The sequence below is a fragment of the Anabas testudineus genome, chromosome 21, assembly GCF_900324465.2.
Source record: "Anabas testudineus chromosome 21, fAnaTes1.2, whole genome shotgun sequence".
Classification (NCBI taxonomy): domain Eukaryota; kingdom Metazoa; phylum Chordata; class Actinopteri; order Anabantiformes; family Anabantidae; genus Anabas; species Anabas testudineus.
Window position 1 is genome coordinate 18,861,451 of NC_046629.1, and position 19,378 is coordinate 18,880,828.

The 19,378-nt window shown below is 38.2% G+C and overlaps 2 protein-coding genes across 3 annotated transcripts; one reads left to right on the forward strand and one right to left on the reverse strand.

Moving 5' to 3' along the window:
* The first annotated feature begins 1,380 nt into the window (after positions 1-1,380).
* Positions 1,381-6,977, forward strand: ifngr2 (interferon gamma receptor 2). The gene is made up of 7 exons (XM_026376991.2): positions 1,381-1,580; positions 2,068-2,179; positions 2,419-2,582; positions 3,813-3,958; positions 4,208-4,352; positions 4,982-5,127; positions 5,479-6,977. Exons 1-7 carry the CDS (start codon positions 1,541-1,543, stop codon positions 5,569-5,571), a joined length of 846 nt encoding a protein of 281 aa, XP_026232776.1. The 5' UTR covers positions 1,381-1,540; the 3' UTR covers positions 5,572-6,977.
* A 193-nt stretch (positions 6,978-7,170) lies between these two features.
* Positions 7,171-19,176, reverse strand: LOC113173691 (transmembrane protein 50B). Of its 2 annotated transcripts, none has more exons than XM_026377199.2 (7): positions 19,092-19,176; positions 18,322-18,531; positions 16,062-16,174; positions 14,400-14,467; positions 13,593-13,685; positions 9,727-9,784; positions 7,171-9,063 (listed from the first exon to the last, which is right to left on the reverse strand). In XM_026377199.2, the coding sequence occupies exons 2-7, from the start codon at positions 18,418-18,420 to the stop codon at positions 9,018-9,020; spliced, it is 477 nt and encodes a 158-aa protein (XP_026232984.1). In that variant the 5' UTR covers positions 18,421-18,531; positions 19,092-19,176; the 3' UTR covers positions 7,171-9,017. The 2 variants fall into 2 exon arrangements, with proteins under 2 accessions (XP_026232984.1, XP_026232985.1); XM_026377200.2 differs by lacking the exon at positions 19,092-19,176 and adding an exon at positions 18,812-19,057.
* Between the last annotated feature and the right edge of the window lie 202 nt (positions 19,177-19,378).

Genomic DNA, 19,378 nt, shown 5'->3' on the forward strand with positions numbered 1-19,378 from the left:
GACATTACTCCAGCACAATTGGACTATCTTGCTGATAATACCACAGCCTCACTCGGAACAATACTCGATACTTTTACTCCTCTGAAAAAGAAGCTAGTGAATCAGAGGAAGTTAGCTCCACAGTACAATTCACAAATCTGTAGCTTAAAGCAGACATCACGTAAGCTGGAAAGGAGGTGGTGTTCCACCAATCTAGATGAATATTGCCTAGCCTGAAACGATAGTTTAATTATATATATATATTTTAAAAAAAGCTAGCCACATATTACTCCCCATTAACAGAGGCAAATAAGAACGACCCCCAGTTTCTTTTCAGCACTGTAGCTAGGCTGACAAAGAGTCATAGCTCTGTCGAGCCTAGTATATCCTTAAATCTTAGCAGCAATGATTTCATGAATTTCTTTACAAATAAAATCATAACTATTACTGCAGAGAAATAATTGACCAGATTCTCCCTGTATACAGCATGAATGGTCTCATTTGTACAACAGCTAAATTCATTTGTAAGACCACAATGGAAGCAGTCTAAGTGAATGTGATGCTGGAATGAATACACAGGCAGTAATAGAAAAACCTTTTTTATTTAAAGAAACACATTTTCTTCCAGTTTGATTACAGTCACCAGCTACAGACCTAATTTCTCTTTTTTAAATGAACATTTCCTTCAGGCCAAAGCAAATGAATTAAGGTGTAAGTACCTAACTTTGTATCGTCTCTCTCCTGTAGTTCCTACTTTCTATCCCCCTCTCCTTGTTCTCCTCTGCAGCAAACCTTGGCCCTGGAGCTATATATCCTGAGAGTGCAGTTCCCAGTGTTTTTGCTGCTTGTTGTTATTGTTTTTTGTTGCCTGCTGTTCTTTTCTATCTCTTCTTTCTACTCAATCCTACTGGTCGAGACAGATGGCCGCCCACCCTGAGCCTGGTTCTGCTGGAGATTTTTTCCTCTACACTGTTGCCTAGTGCAGCACAAGTAAGATTGTTGGGTTAGCTATATAATTCTATATACAGATATTTTGTAAGGTCTTAAACCTAAACACTGTAAATTGCCTTGAGATGACTTTTGTTGTGATTTGGCCCTATATAAATAAAGTTGAATTCAATCGAATTGATGTTATATATCACTAAGACAAATAGTTAACTATATGTTGTAATTAATTCATCCTCCACATAGACGTATGCATATCTCTGCAGCTGATCTCATGTGAAGAATGCTTCCAGCACCTTTTTCCTTGCCATGGTGTATTTAGGTTGTTCTCCATTTTGTATTTGCATGAAAACTAATAGAACATTAGCTAAAGTGAAAGCTGTCTTCAAATGATTACGATGGTCATAGATACCAATTACTACAGGGAATGTTTCCTTTAAGGGGCGTCTCAGGAAGTTGAAAAAAAACAGTAGCGTAACTTCCCATTTTGAAGAAGTTCAACATACATACTGTTAATGTATTTTATGGTTTTAACAAAGATAAATCATGGTTACACTGGAGACCGTTAATGTTATGTTCGGGGAGTCGTCGTATCCAATGAAATGATGCTACCAGAATGCTCCTCATTTTTATGAGTATTCAGCTCGTCGTCCAAGGTAATTAGTTCTCAGTAGTCTATCAGGTTTCGTTTTAGCGGACGCTGTCGTTAACTTTAGCCGTTTGGCCGTCAGTGCTGTGAGGCAACAGTGTGTAAGTGAGTACGCGTGTCCAGGCTTAACCCAGCGGAAGCTAACGCTAGGCCTCGTTTATGATTATTATTATTTCTCCCTTTGGTAAATGGATTAGCAGCGACACAAACTGCATTAGTCGATTTTAAATATCACTGCGAATAGTGTTTGGAAGCTATACATTTTATGTAGAGTTGTTATTAAAGAACCAAAATGTTAAAACGACGTGAAACTCTTAACTGCACAGATGTGGAGAACCATTCCAACATTAGCGTTACTTCAATGTTACCCTGTTTGTGGTTAATTGAGTCATCTCATCACAAGACTGAAAACAACACCGAACGATGTGGACTGGTTTATCGGAAATGCACACAGAATGATGGGATGTTCTGTTTAATGTCATCTGTACCTGTAGTGTCTGAGACGACGCTGGCACCACCAAAGAACATCCATGTAAATGGGGGGCTACTAACATGGACTCCTGCCACAGAGGAGACACAGGTCAACTACACGGTCCAGTACAGGAGGTGAGGTCTGGCCTGACTCTTCTGACAATACACCACATTTGAATACACACTTTTTTATCGCTGTTTTTAGACATTCTATGGACAAAACAGTTAAAGACAATAATCACTCAGGTGAATCAATAATTGTCAGCTGCAGCCCTAGAGTGTTTTATACTTAAAGATGAAACACATTCTAAAAGCTACGACATTCTCACAGATTCGACTCACGTAAATGTCTTGTTTCTGTTCCTTGTCCTCAGTTTTGATGACAAAGTTTGGAAAAATGTACCAGCCTGTGTTCACTCATCTTTCAATTCCTGTAATTTCACCGAAGCTGAGAGCACGAATGGCTGCATGACTCTGCGAGTGCAAGCAGAGAGACATGGTCTGACCTCAAGACCAGTCGAAGCCTGTAGCAAACATGGTAAGAAACCAACACTTCCCTGTAAACTGGGCAATGTTTTTTATATGAACACTTTAACCTACGGACATACAAAACATTCACGTTGAAGGTGTAGTTCATGCACTGGTCTTTCCATCCTTGGTGTGGTTTGTGTGAGAAGCTCTGAATGTATGCAGAGTTGTGCACGTTATGGTGTTTTGCTTTATCATATTGCACAATCATAAAAATAAAGTGTGTCTCTTACTTATTTGACAGGAAATGACTCATTTCATTTCTACATTTGTTGTCCGTTTCTAGTGGCCTCTCTTAGTTTTCAGATCTCTGCAGTTTAATAGAAAATTGGTCTTAAACAGATTTAACAAATCAAATCAAAACAAATTAAGACAAACCTTTCTGAGATGATATGTGGTTGTAGGCTTGAACCATCATAAACATGGTGTGAACCAAATGGTGTTAAGTGGCAAGCTTAACAAACACATAGCAACCTTTCATGATATTATGCGCTGAAATTATTTATACGTCGAGGTGTTTGTGATGTGTTGGTGGAGATATGAGATCTCATCCACAATAAAGATAAATGGGCAGATGGTGTACATTGTTATTATTATTTATAAAAGCATGTGCTTAACAAATGTGTGATTAGGAAGTGTCAGCACCAACATAAAAAGTGGTGTTTTTTATCTGCTTGTGCTTGTCTACATACAGAAACACAGTTGACCTGTTGTTAACAAAAGTATCAAATGAGAAAAATTAAGAAGGCAAATGTGGTTAAGATACTAAAATATAAAAGTTTAAATTATTAATAGCACAACATAACAAATTATTATAAATGTAGATTTATTACAGATGATATTAACCAGATTACTGGATCTCTTATATGAAGCCATAGATACTAGAGAGAAAAGATAATGGATGCACAATATTTTTTAGTTAAATTTAAATGAAAAATTATTAACTGCAAATTAACAACTTCAGGAATGATGATTACAGTCTATTCATTAAACGTGTGGGCGTGTTTTGTGTAAATTAGGAATTGCTTTGTCCACCTTTCTGCTATTTGGTGTTTGCCAGTCCACCTAGGCAGGGGGGGTCAAAATCATGTTTTAAGCATAACAATACATTTTAATTGTACAGGTTAAAAAAGGGTTAATACATGTTTTAAGAAGAAAACTGTATGTGTGTGTGTAATATTGTAGAGACACAGTTTGTAAATGGGACTACTCATTTGTGTATTTGTTTCTCCTTTTCTAGGTGACTCCTGTACCCCTGAAGTCAGCCTTAGTGCACGGCCCGGCTCACTGACTGTATATGTGAATATCAGCCCCAGTCTGGTTCAGGATCATGGAGGCCATGCAAAACACAGGGTTTACTTTGGCAAGGAGGGAGAGTCACTGGAGGTGAGAATCCTCGTCACTTTAGGTGGAGTACAGGAGATTTTTATGTGTCTTTTATCTCACTTGTATTGTCACCTATCATTAGATAGATTACAGAATTACAGATTACATAATTCTGACAAGATGCTGGACTGTCAGCCTCAGATTAAACCTGAGAAATGTTTTATGAAGGTCTCTTTGAAATGCTTCTAGCTTTGATATATATAAAATGTGTGTTTATGTATGTATACACACACACAATCTTCTTTACAGAGGAATTATCAAGATGGTGCTTCTTCAGTGTCAATTCATGACCTGGAGCAGGGACAGCGTTACTGCATAAAGGTGCAGTATCTTCTCTACACTGACATCACTGGGACAGCCAGCTGCATCCAATGTGAGGTCATCCCTGAGTCAGGTAAGACTGTGGTCATATATGCAGCTGCTGGGACACACTCTCTTGGTAAAAAAACATGATTTTGAGACAGGCCATATATTAGGTAACACGAGCATAGAAAACCACTAAGCGACAGTGGAGCAGAAAAACTGGGAGCCATCTGCCTCTACCGGTTGGAGTGAGTGTAAAGAGATAAGAGATAAGAGAAAAGAACAGCTATAACGAGAGAAATCGGTTTTCATTGCAGCTGAAAATAAGGCTAAAAAAGGTTAGTGTTACTTAAGTATAAAGAAAAATACAGTCCCCAATTTTTTCTGTTCAGTTTAATGAAGTCAGGGCAGTTAGAATGTAGCACACAGCTTCAGTTTGAAGTTAGAAGCTCATACAAACTGTGCTTACATATTGTTCTGTTTTTAAGTGCATATGACTGTGAAAAGTGATATTCGTGACAAGTGACATTCATAACAAGATGATCAGTTAAAACAACATGCTTTTCAGTTGAATAATATTTATGTTTGTGCTATTTATTGACAATTTCTTACAGTTTTGGTATTATGAGCATCACATACTTACTTAGAAATCTGAACGTGTTAAGAATGGCTCTCTGTTTTGTGTGTATGTGTATAAATGTACTTTCCATTTCCCAACAGAAAAGACAAAACCAACCGAGGTAATAGTAGCTGTGGTGGCTGTGTTCTCCATGGCAATTCTCATACCTGTGATAGCGTACATCCTCATTTTCCACCGAAAGAAAATTAAACTGTGGCTGCAGCCTCCATACAACATCCCAGACCACGTGAGTACTTTACACTAAACAAAAGTGTACACTGTGCAGTAGGCCAAAGGCTTGGTGGATAAAATGTACTGTACTGTAGGCAATGTTTGCTTATCCAGTGTTTAATAACTAAGAGTGTAAAATAGGAAAGTTGCATTAGGTGAGTTGTGCAGAGTAAAACTTGATTCTTATGTATTTTTTGACCTTATGTACAGCAGCTCTTTCTGTGGTGAAAACTCAAGAAGTACGATGTTAAATGTTAAATGATGTCAATGATCTCAACATAAGCAGCAGATCCTGGCGGTGGGCTGCAGAACTGGTTCAACAGCTGCAGAACACAGTATTCTCAACTAAGTTTCCTTTCTCCTCTAGTTTTTTGACATCCCACGTCCCAGTCATCAGCTTTCCTACTCCAGCAATGAGGACTGTAACATCATTATGATAGCGGACGTCAGAGAAAAATGAATGCAGCTGCTTTGTCACCTCCACTTTGCTATTGTGGGCTTCTCACCTGGGCTTGACCTCTCGGCGACACTCTAACTGCTGTTCACTCCTCCACATTTAGACCTAGTCTTCTCCCTAAAGCCTCGAGTTCTGCTGAGTGTACTAACACTCAGGAGACAGGAACACTTGATTTACTGTAAAGTTAGAACTTGGCCACTTGAGTTAACAACCTCTGTCATATTACTTTTCCCACAGTCATTTGGTTAAATGTTGCTGCAGAAATTCGAAGACACCACTACATAATTGCAAATGTAAAAATATAAAGACTGGGGCCCAGAGTTAAGAGGATTCCACATAAGATACAACTACACAAGTACCATGGTTGGTAGCATTTAATGAGAATGCATTTCTAAAATCATTTTCATTTTTAGAAGAAGAAATTGTTAGATTGTGCCTATACCACTTAAATGAGCTAAATTGCACTATGCCCTGTTGACACAAAGTCACTGTGGGTCGAATCAGCTGATCAGAATGAAAAAAAACCAAAATACAAACACAGGTTCCACAGGGCCTCAGCCCAGCATATGCTTACCTGACACTAGTTTTAAGTACTACATTTTGTGCATGTATTGTATTAGTGCTTTACAGACACAAGTGAAAGAATTGATAGCATTAACTACTTTTGATATTTAGTCTTAAATAAACCAGCATGCACCTCACAGACACTGTTCATCACAGACTGCTCTCCACACACACACATACACTGATTAAAACCTTTCATTGACTCTAAGGAAGAATCACTAACCTCCACATCTGTCACTGTGTCTTATAAGTGTTGAAGGCTGAGAAGTGACCCATCAATACAGTAATGTAACTTGTGGGAGTGTTACAACTCAATAATTTTTTGGGTGTCTTCAGCAGACACCTCCCTTCTGCCTTGAGCCAGTCCAAGGGACATTTCAAGTGAGAAAGAGGAACACTGTTACCATTATTGAGAAATTTCCTGTTTTGTCTTCAAGCAAATATGCTTGAAATATGTCAAGCACAGTTCCCGGGAAGCCATAGTGATGTCTACAAAAGCTGTAACATACTGTAAAACGTCTCTGCTTCAGAAATGTCTCTAAATGAATCAAACATCAAAACAATGATTGTTCCACTGTCAATCAGCCAAATGATGAATAGTTACAGCTCTAGCTGTTACCACACCGCAGTGTTGGTCCTTCATGTTGAGCATTTTCTCTATGCAGCCAGTGTGTGATGTGGGTGCAATTAACCTTCACCATGATCTCTTTCTGTCTTGTAAACACTGTCCAAACTTAGTACATTATGTAATTATCCTAATCGTCCAATGTTCTGATGAGTTTAAATAATGTCTGGTAGTTTGACTGCTTTGTCTGACTTTTACATTAAATCATGAATAGAAAGACGAGCAGCTTTATTATTTTAATAATCATTTCAGAGTATTTAGCCTTGCAGAGTTTTTATTTGAAATGTGTTTCTAATGGGAAAATTTGCTTTTGTACTGTTGTGTATTTCTTGTAATTAGCAAGTGCAGGAGTAAGCATACTAACAGATGTCTTGATAGGCTTGTTTTCAGACTTAGAAAAAAACACAGAGACATTTGTTGTTATTTTTTATTACAATAGATTTTTTTACAACACAAAACTACAAAATGCTTTATTGAAGCTTCTTTCTGAGGGACAGGTGCTCCTGCATGTATGGTATGAGAGCTCACTATGACTTTGTTCACACATGCTCACAAACAAGAATGCTGCACAATTAAAATTTTGGCTGGAAGATTAAGATTTTACTGTGTCCACTGATGTATAAAGTACTGTCTATTGATAGCTTTAAATGGTAAATGGTCTGCACTTATATAATATATAGCTGGTACTCAAAGCGCTTTACACTGCGTCTCATTCACCCATTCGCACACACACACACCGATGGCAGAGCTGACCTGACTCAACGGGGGGCAACTTGGGGTTCAGTATCTTGCCCAAGGACACTTTCCCGGCTGGCATGTGACATGGCGTGAATCAAACTACCAATCCTATGATTGGCAGACAACTGCTCTACCTATTGAGCCACAGCCACCCCCGTATACTTTACTCTACGATCACATGGTTTTTGTCTAAGAATTTATACTGAGGCAATCAACAGACGTTCAAAGATGCTTCTTTCCTCCTGCTACGTGGATGGATACAGATTTTCCAGCATTCTGTCCTTTAATACTGTTACTGCAGCAGTCTGATGGCCAGCTTCACAAGGTTTGTCGTACACATAAAATGGCTACTAGAAAAAAAGAACCTGAAGCATATGAATATTTACTGTATGTATGTTTTACATAATAGTACAGGATCTAAAAAAAAAACAAAACCCTGAGGCAAAGTTACTTTATCTGTCAACAGGAAACCAACCCTGTTGAATGAATCAGATACGTGGAAACCATCTAATCTCTAAAACATTAAAATCCAGTGCATGTACTTAATATGGCATATGAGGATTCAATAGAATACAAGCAGCTTGAGCAGAGACAGCATAGGGCTTTCTTGCCTCTGTTGTGGTTGCATTTCCCTTCACAACTATGTAGTGTACAAGGGTTTATATATCATTGCATTTCAAATGTCACACATGATATAATAACACTAAAGTAACCTAGCACCTCCATTCAAAATAGAAATTCTCTCAATGAAAAAAAGAACAGCATGGAATAAACCTAACATTTGTTAAATGAAGTCAACAGATAACAGAACTATTCTCACATCAGGAAAGACATGAAAAGTGACAGAACTATTTAAATAGCTACAATACTATACTAATAGTACAATCTGTCTTTGTGCATGTGTGTGTGTTGGTTCTGCAACTGCAGTAGAAAAATGGACTAGAAAAGCTGTCTGGATTAGGATAACCGTGTGCCCTTGTGGTGGTTGACTATACCATATACTGTATATACATAATGTCTTGTCTGAACCCCAAGCCCTTGGCACCTAAAATGCAGCTGCCTGTCCACAAAAAATTTCCCCAACAGAGTTAATAAATTATCTATTATCATTATTTTCTTTGGCTATCTTGAGTTCAGACAGTTCCTAGTCATAGCTTCAGCTAAAGCCTACAAAAAGGCAAAAATTGCAGAAAGATGTATTCAAAATGTTGCTTAAAATTAAACATGAATCCCTACCAGAACCCTTACTGCAACTCCACCGAAAATGTATCAGCCAAGCTGGTACAGAACATTGGCCTAGGTGGGTTTGAGATTGCTAATATGTTGTCAGGACAACAAGCTTAACATAATTGACAGACCTGTTTATCTATGTACAAAGAACAGGGCCATGTTTCTATTTGAAAAGTAATGGAGTACGTAAAATGTGTGAGTTGATGTGTGTGTTTAAGGTGATGGTTTTATGGATTAAACAGCTGCTTACAAAAAATGTTTAAAGGTTGAGAGTGTGTGAAAGACAGATCCTTTAACCCCATAAATCTTCAGTCCGACCAAACTTGTAGATCAGAGTGCTACAGAAAGAAAAAAGAAAAAGTGTTATTTTTGTGTGTTTTTGACAACAGGACACAGTGATCTCTCCAGCACAGACAGCAGCTATAGTATTTCTAACGTTAACGTTTGAAAGCTGTCCACTGAAGTCAACTGTTTATTATCTTTACACCATTATGTGTCATCATAAGCCCATAATGTTCTTGCTGTTGCGATGCTACATTCTATCTGCCAAACTCTAATCATGTAAGGACTCATCCACTGTGGGCAGTGGCTCAGAAATATTCATATAGTTGGCTGCTCAGCTATTCTGTGACCAAGTGCATGAATAACAAGCAGATAAAAGGCAGAGAGCTGATTTCTAGTGTTCATCAGTTCCTGCCTGAACATGCTAAACTTCCAGCTACACAATCACACCCATTATTAGAAATAACAAGCACATGTGATGCATTTCTTGCTACTGTGAGTCTACACACTGTCTCTGTGATAGACTAGTGTGGACGATGAACTGTGAGTGGCTCTGAGTCACTGTACCATCATCACATTTAACCAGTAATCTGAACAGAAACTCAAACAAAAAACAATTTGGAGAGATCAGAACATTAGCATGGATTTATATTCAGAAATATATACTGTGTCTCAGTGAAATTCGTTATTTTGAATCTGACTCTTTGTGTTAGACTCACCTAAAAAAGATGAAGGCATTCTGGAAGAACACAGCAAGCCCTGGTGCCACTTCTTTTTCTGAAAGAAAAAATTAGCGGTCAATAAGAGGATTTTAACAGATCCTTCTACACTGCTCAAAAAAATAAAGGGAACACTAAAATAACACAAATTAGATCTGACTGAATTGAATATTCTTATTAAATATTTTATTGTTTTCATAGTTGAATGTCCTGACAACAAAATCACACAAAAATTATCAATGGAAATCAAGTTTATTAACCCATGGAGGTCTGGATTTGGAGTCACACTCAAAACTGAAGTAGAAAAACACACTACAGGCTGATCCAACTTTGATGTAATGTCCTTAAAACAAGTCAAAATGAGGCTCAGTAGTGTGTCTGGCCTTCACATGCCTGGATGACCTCCCTACAACGCCTGAGCATGCTCCTGATGAGGTGGCGGTGGTCTCCTGAGGGATCTCCTCCCAGACCTGGACTAAACCATCCGTCAACTCCTGGACAGTCTGTGGTGCAACGTTGCAATGGTGGATGGAGTGAGACATGATGTCCCAGATGTGCTTAATTGGATTCAGGTCTGGGGAACAGGCGGGCCAGTCCATAGCATCAATGGCTTCGTCTTGCAGAAACTGCTGACACACTCCAGCCATATGAGGTCTAGCATCGTCTTGCATTAAGAGGAACCCAAGGCCAACCGCACCGGCATATGGTCTCACAAGGGGTCTGAGGATCTCATCTCGGTACCTAATGGCAGTCAGGCTAGCTCTGGCGAGCCCATGGAGGGCTGTGCGGCCCTCCAAAGAAATGTCACCCCACACCATTACTGACCCACTGCCAAACCAGTCATGCTGGAGGATGTTGCAGGCAGCAGAACATTCTCTACAGCATCTCCAGACTCTGTCACGTCTGTCACATGCTCAGTGTGAACCTGCTTTCATCTGTGAAGAGCACAGGGCGCCAATGGTGAATTTGCCAATCTTGGTGTTCTCTGGTAAATGCCAAAAGTCCCGCACGGTGTTGGGCTGTAAGCACAACCCCCACCTGTGGACGTTGGGCCCTCATACAGTCTGTTTCTGACCGTTTAAGCAGACACATGCACATTTGTGGCCTGCTGGAGGTCATTTTGCAGGGCTCTGGTAGTGCTCCTCCTGTTCCTCCTTGCACAAAGGTGGTCCCTGCTGATGGGTGGTTGCTCTCCTACGGCCTCCTCCACGTCTCCTGATGTACTGGCCTGTCTCCTGATAGCGCCTTCGTGCTCTGGACACTACGCTGACAGACACAGCAAACCTTCTTGCCACAGCTCGCATTGATGTGCCATCCTGGAAGAGCTGCACTACCTGAGCCACTTGTGTGGGTTGTAGACTCCATCTAATGCTACCACTAGAGTGAAAGCACCGCTAGCATTAAAAAGTGACCAAAACATCAGCCAGTGACCATAGATCACTGAGTGATCTATGGTCACTACCTGCAGAACCACTCCTTTATTGGGGGTTTCTTGCTAATTGTCTATAATTTCCACCTGTTGTCTATTCCATTTGCACAACAGCATGTGAAACTGATTGTTCAGTGTGGCTTCCTAAGTGGGCAGTTTGATTACTCAGAAGTGTGATTGACTTGGAGTTACATTTTGTTATTTAGGTGTTCCCTTTATTTTTTTGAGCAGTGTATATCTGTAAACTGTGTCCTTTAATGCAGAACAAAGATAAAAGTAAACTGTACATATTCCAGAGCACTTCTGCCTCTTGACTATCTCGAATATGTGTTGCCAGAACAATTATGTCTTGATTAGTGCAAGTCAAGACCCTGGGTTATGACAATGATACTCTTGTTACTGTGGACGTAGATACTTTTGTACAAGCTCCCTGACTTATTCATCTGTTCAAGTTGGTACACATCTCCTTCCTGAACACTGTGATGTCTGTGTGTTCCCGTGGTCTTTTTATTTGGGTAATATTGTTGATAGATAAATGTGGTTTCTCATGGCTTGTGGAAGTATAGAATTAAGCATAAGTATCAGTTTTTAAAATTGCTAACACTGTCATAAAAGCATTAATCACACACAGTTGAGTGAGCTTTCAGTGTACATGACATTGATAAGGCTCATGGTTTATAAAAGAGAGCCCAAGCTATTTTCTCTAGATGGCAATTTTACGGTTCTGCCCAGACTTAGCATGCAGTAGTATCCTAAGGGACATGGCAAACCTGGCTTTTGCTGCTGTCATTTTTTCCTCTTCCTCCCCTGCTTCATTTATACCTCTAGTTTGCATAGTTACATGTAAAATTGCCTCAACAGTATCCTAACAAAATAAATAAATAAATAAATAAATAAAATAATAATAATAATAATTTTTATTATTATTATTATATATATATCAGGCAACTTGTATATCATGCTTGTAGTGTTACCATACCTGATGGCTCACCTGACATTGCTGCCGTGCCACATATTTAACTAGTTAACTTCTTTACATAGAGCCACTCAATCTGTGTTGCTACAGTAATCAATGTGTGAGAAAAGCTATTAATGGCAATAATAATAAAGGCCTAGTCTCCAATCTCACAGTGGTAATTAGATTTTTCAAACCAGTGTGCAAATGAGCTGTCTTTTGCCAGGTCATTGTGGATAAACAGTATCGTCAGTGTAATGAGGGAAAAGTCATTAGATTAGACAGTGACCCATATAGGTCTCAAGACCTACTGTAAGTGCTTAGTCCTAGCTTAGCTTTAAAGCTAAGTGAAATACTCCAGCAGGTCTAAATTTAAATACACTGCTCAAAAAAATTAAAAACAAACATCAAAAGGTTCATCATCCTCAAAAGTAAAAAAAAAATTAAACACTTTTTTACAACAAGTCAATGAAACTTCTGGGATATAGATCTGGTCAGTTAAGCAGCAAAGGGGGTTTATTAATCTGTTTCAGTTGGTGTTAATGAAATTAACAACAGGTGAACTAGAGGGTCAAAAATGAGACAACCCTCCAAAACAGGAATGATTTTACAGGTGGAGGCCACTGACATTTTCCCTCATCTTTTCTGACTGTTTTTTCTCTCTAGCATTTTGCTAGGGTCAGTGTCACTACTGGTAGCCTAAGGTGATACCTGGTCCCTAGAGAGGTTGCCCAGGCAGTCCAACTCCTCCAGGATCGCACTTTTATGCATGCTATTGCCAGAAGGTTTTCTGAGTCTCCCAGCACAGTCTCAAGAGCATGGCTTCAGTCTTAGATTTTTGTAATTGACATTACATTGTAGAAACATGTTTTCACTTTGACATTAATGATTTTTTTGTCAAAGTTGCCAACTTTTATTGACTTTTTATAGGCACTTTAAGTCTCAAAAATCTATGAAAATGTAGATGTTAAATTGATCTTTTCTACTGAGACACATAGAAAAGAAAGAGACACATCAGCTTGTCATCAAAGGACACGTGGCATCGAAGGCCAAATGCTCTGTTATAAGATACATGGAAATTACTGAATTTTGTGGTTTAAATAAAAATAATATCAAAGTACACATAATGTATACTCGTCATGTACTTCATGTACATACTTTTTCGTGTCTTTGTGATATGAGCATGTTGATAACGGGTTACTGAGTCTTTGCTGTCTCTGAGCTAAACTGGCTAAATACTCTATTGTATGACATTTTCCTAAAAGAAGCAATATGGATTTGGAAACTTTGATTAATATTAAGTATAATGTCACATGAAATATACATGTCACATCATATAGACTTCTGAAAATTATGCACTTGCACACTATACAGGTATCATCAGAATTCATTAAGACAAGCAGGGACGCAGTGTGCAGTGTAGCAAAGCAGGAATAATAACAATAGCAAGAAAATGTGGTGTTTGTGTGAAAGGACACTCACTTGGCACCACGTAGCCACTAAAGAGGATCCAGATGGAGGCGATGAGTGAGCCAAACATCATCATGAAGCCAATAAACAGCCAGAGACGAGCTCCTGTAAGGACAAAGAGGTGCTAATCACTTTCATTAGCTCACTAGTTACAAACATACTCGCATTAAATCCTATCCTAACGGCAACTGTAGTTGTCATCTTGAATTTATTCATTAATTGTACTGAATATCATCATTCACCAGAGCTTTAACAGATTTGCTCCATTTGCTCCATTGGGTTTTCTGTATAATTTTTTGTATAATTATACTCTGTAAGGTCTTAAACCTTGCACTGTAAAGTGCCTTGAGATAACTTCTGTTATGAATTGGCGCTATACAAATAAAACTGAATTGAATTGAATTGAAATTAATAAACTTTAGTTCTGTAGGGGCATCTGGAAAGGTAGATGATTTGGGCTGCCATATATGGTTGTGAATCTACAGGAAATGGATTAAAAAGAATACATTCTAATATAGGAACACAGACACGTACAGTCATTTCAGAAAGCATGAGAATCCTTCACGTTACTATGTTGTAAACATAATTTTAAATGGATTAAATTGTCGTTTTGTCCGGTATAAACAAAGTGAAAACTAGTTTTTTACAATTGTTTGTAAATTTATTAAAAGTCAAAGGTATACAAAGGTATTCTCTTAAATGACTTCACTCTCTCTTTTGTCATGGTGGCAGCAATATGCCAGTTTCTCTGCAAATTTTCACACGTACTTCACATATAAATCTAACAAAGAAAAAGCACACACATTCATAGAGACACACCTGTTCTGCCGAGGCAGCCTTCACCATACGTGTCTCCTCTCACTTGGCCATTGGAAACGGCATTGATCCTGAAAAATACAAAAAAAAACAATTACAACAATAATCCAGCTTAAATCTGCAATAACTGAAATTACTAAATGTTCCTCTGTGTTCACCAGCTATGTTTATCTGCTGTTTGATGTAGACAAAAACTAAGATTATGTCGAGATATACTTTACATGGTGCTCACCAATATAATGCTAATGTGCATTTGTATTTAATCCCCGTGGATCTGATATTTTTCTAAAGCAAAGAAAACATATTAGTAATTAAAGGTAATTTTCAATTGGACATGTTGGTAAAAGGAGGAACCCTGGTAAGTTTCAGATTGCTATGTGTATTGATTTTCTCTCTGATAGTTGCTTTAGAGCTGCAGCACATTTCTCAATCCTCTAGTCATAGCATAAACCACTCCAACCTGACACGACAATTGGCTCAGCTCTTGGCACACTAGTTCAGTTTGCACACTTCCCACAACACAGATGGGACCAGAAATAAGTGAAAATGGCTGCTAGCGGTCTCTTTCACAAAACTGTGAAGAGATGACTGTACTGTGAATCAAAGTAAAATAAGCATGTAAAACACAGCAATCCTATTAGTTGGTCAAAGTGTCCTAAAGTAAAACAGTCAAGTGACAGCATTTAAAGAGCACAGAAGTGGTCTTCAATTTAAGATCATTATTCAAAGTTCCACACTTGAACTGAAGACAAAAAAAAGATAAAAAAGTTTAGTGTATAATTCATGTGTTGATCACCTCTAAACACAGGTAGATTCTTATACCGTGGCTCCACATGGCTTGGGAAAATAAATTATAAGTAGTTAATTTAATATAGAATCTCAAATAGAGTGACACTGAGAGAGACAAACTGGTGTTTGAAACATAGAATTCATCCCCGACACCTACATAGACATGAAGAAATATGTATTTGGAGTCCTGTCGATCTTCGGATCCACGTACGTATGTGAGCAGCTATTCTCCATCATGAACTACGTTAAAAACAAACCCAGATGACAGCTTACAGTCCTACGTAAAGATGAAAGTGAGTTCGTACAGCTCCAATTTGCAGACGCTGTGCACATAGGTTCAGGAGCAGGTAAAATAAATGTATATGCAGATGTTTTGCAATTATTTATTTTTCAGTGTTTGGTGATGTAGTGCTTTTTTTCCAATTAACTTTTTGAATTCATGTCAAGGCCCCGCTACACGCTCCGACAGCCCAAAGGCGATATAAGGATGATGGCTCAGGGCATTTTCTGTTTGCTACGTGGATAATATAAGTTCAGCTTTTTTGATACATTTGAAAGAGTTGAACTCAGCGTGTTTCTTTTTTTTGCCATTATTTTTTTTGTTCAAAATGTGTTTATTACATAAATGAAATTTATTTAATGATTTTATTTTTTTCTCTGTAGCACTAAAATACATGTCACAAGAAAGACACAAAATTTGTGTATACAAAGCGTAAAGGTAAAAACAGAAAGAAAAAAAAAACAATATTATCTTCATTGTAGATGTCAAAAAGTATTTGCAGCTCCCATTGTTTTATTTTCTGTGGAAACCGGGTCCAAATTGCTCTTTGGGTGTTAAAGGTTGCTGACCCCTGACTTAGAGTGTCCAGCACTTACATGAAAAATGCTATGGTGGAAAAGACACCACAGGTGTGGAAGGCGTGGTTCATCTGCTCCTGGGTTGGATACGCCACTGCTGCATCAATCATAATCCACCAGCCTGTGAAAAACTGAAAAAAATGAATAAATAAATTACAGAGTAGACATTTGATGTGTCTGAATACAGGAGATGGAGTTCCATTAACTGAATTGCTCAGATTCCAATGTGATGGGAGAAGGTCATGAAAAAGAGGGAATACAGGAGTTGTGTGTGTGTGGACAGTGGTGCTTTTGCAGTGCAGAGACCAGTGTATTAAACTCAAATGTATCACAGACTGGTGCCTAGTCAGGCTGTGCTTGAATTGGGTCTGTCTTTTTCAAAAACTAATTTATGTATCTAGGGTTTGGGAAGGATTTACACAGGTCCAGCATCCATACTTGCATGGTCTCTTGAACTTTGAAACTTTAAAACTTTAGAAAAGACTAATTTCACAGGATTTGTGGCAGATAAATGTATTCACCGCAGTCACTCCTTTCACAGTGATGTAAATGAAAAAAAACTGTGCACATAAGAAAATCCTAAAGATTACAAATGGCACAGCCCTAAAAGCTCCTCTTGATTGACAAGAAGCAACAACAATTTATGTTATACACACATTCTATATACAATATATCACAAACAATATTCCCAGTCAGAAACAGCTTAAAGGAGCTTTCAGACACAATACAACAACAGCCACCTGAACCCACCTATTTTGTGAGTAAAGGTATTGGGAAATGTAGACTTAAAACAAATTAAAGTGAATAAGACTTCATATTTACTTGCAAATCCTTTGCTTGCAGAAATTGCATCAAACCTATAACCCACATCACCAAACTTTTGCATTTTTTAGGATGGGTTTCCAGGTTTTCACTGCAGCCTATTTTAATTTTTTGTTTTGGGTAGTTACTCCCTTGAGTTTTCTCTTTAGTAAGTAAAATGCATGCTCTATAGGGTTTAAGTTTGGAGACTGGTTATTCCAGTTTAAAACCTGAAAGGCCAGAAGAAGCCATGACATTCCACAGATGAACTTGTATGTTTGGGATCATAAGCAGATCCTTCTTTCCTCAAACTTTAGCCTTCACATCAGTTCGGCAAAGGTTCATCTTTGTCTAATCAGTCTATAAAACTTTGTTCCAGAATTTTTAAGGCTCATTTCTGCTGAGTGGTTTGCATCTTCTAGTGTACTTATGAAGTCCTCCAATTTTCTTCTCCTAAATTCATACAAGAAAAAGACATAAATGAAATTTCTAGAACTGCCTTTTTTCACCCGAGAAATATTGCTAAAATTAGGAGCATCCTGTCCCAAAGTGATGTAAAAAAAATAAATTAATTAATTTAAAAAATAGTCCATGCATTTGTTACTTCCAGACTGGATTATTATAGTTCACTACGGATAGGATGTCCCAAAAACGCCTCCATTCCAAAATGTTACACGAGTTCTGACTGGAATTAGCAAGAGATTTCTCCTACATTAGCTTCTCTCCATCAGCTTCCTGTAAAATCCAGAATTGAATTAAAAGATTTTCTCCTCACATTTGCATGGAGTTGAGAGAAGATGAGAGAAGATTTATTTTTCTCGGGAATTAAAACTGAATAGTTCAATAGTTGACCAGATCAAGAACACCACTCAATAAAAAACAATTCTCCAAAGTCCATGAAGACAGGATTTGAATGTGCCAAAAACATGTAATAAAAATGCTTTTTTGAGCAAGAAGAAGTATAATATTTTAAAATGGCCATGTCAATCACATAACTTCAACTGAGTTGCATTTAAGTTGCTGAAGGCAGAACTGAAGGCAGGGGACCTGCAACATATGATTATGTTAATTTGCCCAAATACTTTTAAACCCCACCAAAATGGGGGCCTGTCACTAAAAATACCTGCAATTCTTACACAATTTAACCAATATCTTTGACCAAATCCTTAAATGAGTGTATACTTTAAAAACTTTTTGATCATTTCATTTAAAATCCAGTGTAGTGTTGCACAGACCCAAAATTGTGACATTGTCCAAAGATATACAGACCTGGCTATAAATCAGTGTGTAGGTTTTTCACACTGAGGCAAAGTGTAGGCTCTGCAATGCAAATTAACAAAGTTTAACCTCAACTTCACAATTTTACTGTCTTGTTACTTTACTCATATAAACCCAGCAGCAACGATATTTCTCTAAACATGACACACTTTTCTATCTATGCAAATCTTACAACTACTGTCTCTGTAGGATCACTAACCAGAATTCCAGCCACAATAGAAGCCAGTGTATTCCTCCTCTCCCCCCAGTCAATGCATTCACACTCTGGCCAGCGGAAGTTATCCAGAATGCCAGCCATCTTCAGCACTCTTTTCCTGATCCAATCTTCCTAGTGAACAGTGCTTTGCCTGTGTTAACACCTGCTTCACCTGTAGTTTTCCCACGGGATCAGTGACTCTGGCAGAGATGCCTGTGAAAAATAAAAACATAAAACATTATCTTCCATATTTAAGCACTGACCTGATGTGTATTAGCATGGAAATATGTCTAGGTCTGGTGACTGAATCAGTCTTTTCATCATTATTATTATTCAGTTAGTTTCAGCATCAAATCAATCTAACAAGCAGCTTGTCAAGTCGTCCGCCAAATCAAAGCAACGAAAAACACTTCAAAATGCCTCAGTGTGACACTTGGTAGCCTAACTGTACATTCTGAGTCGCAGATCTGCCAAAGTAGAAGAATGAACCTACTCAGTAGTGTTAATGTTCAGCATCACCCACGTGCATCTACAAATAAACATAATAATGTGATATCTGATCTGCCAGCTTTGTGAAAGCAAACAGAGACAGCTAGCTAATAACTAGGCTAGCTGTAATGTTAGCACAACGTTAGCTAACGTAGTTCCTACGTCTAAGGCTGCAGCTTTAACGTTAACATAAAAAACATCTAAGGGTGAACAACCCTAACCACAAGCAAGTAAATTATAGCCCAAAGTAAAATGTTTGCAAGCAAACAGTATGAAAAGCCCACCTTGTTCAGATCATCAAATCATGTGGTTGCTTTCAGTTTACAAAAACTAGCGTCGGCTCTTCTTCGTTTTCCTGGCAACTTTCAGTCTAGAGGGACATTACCGCCACCAAGTGTCCAGTTACTGCATCCTTACTTTCTCATCAGTCGTGTCTTTAGGAAGATGATTTTTAAAACCGGTATTAGTGCAGAAGATATTTCAATTCGAGTATCTAGGTTATATGGTAAATTCCCTCAGGTCATAGCTTCTCCTTTAATAAATGCCGTGCATGCATGGCTTTGTGTTTAAG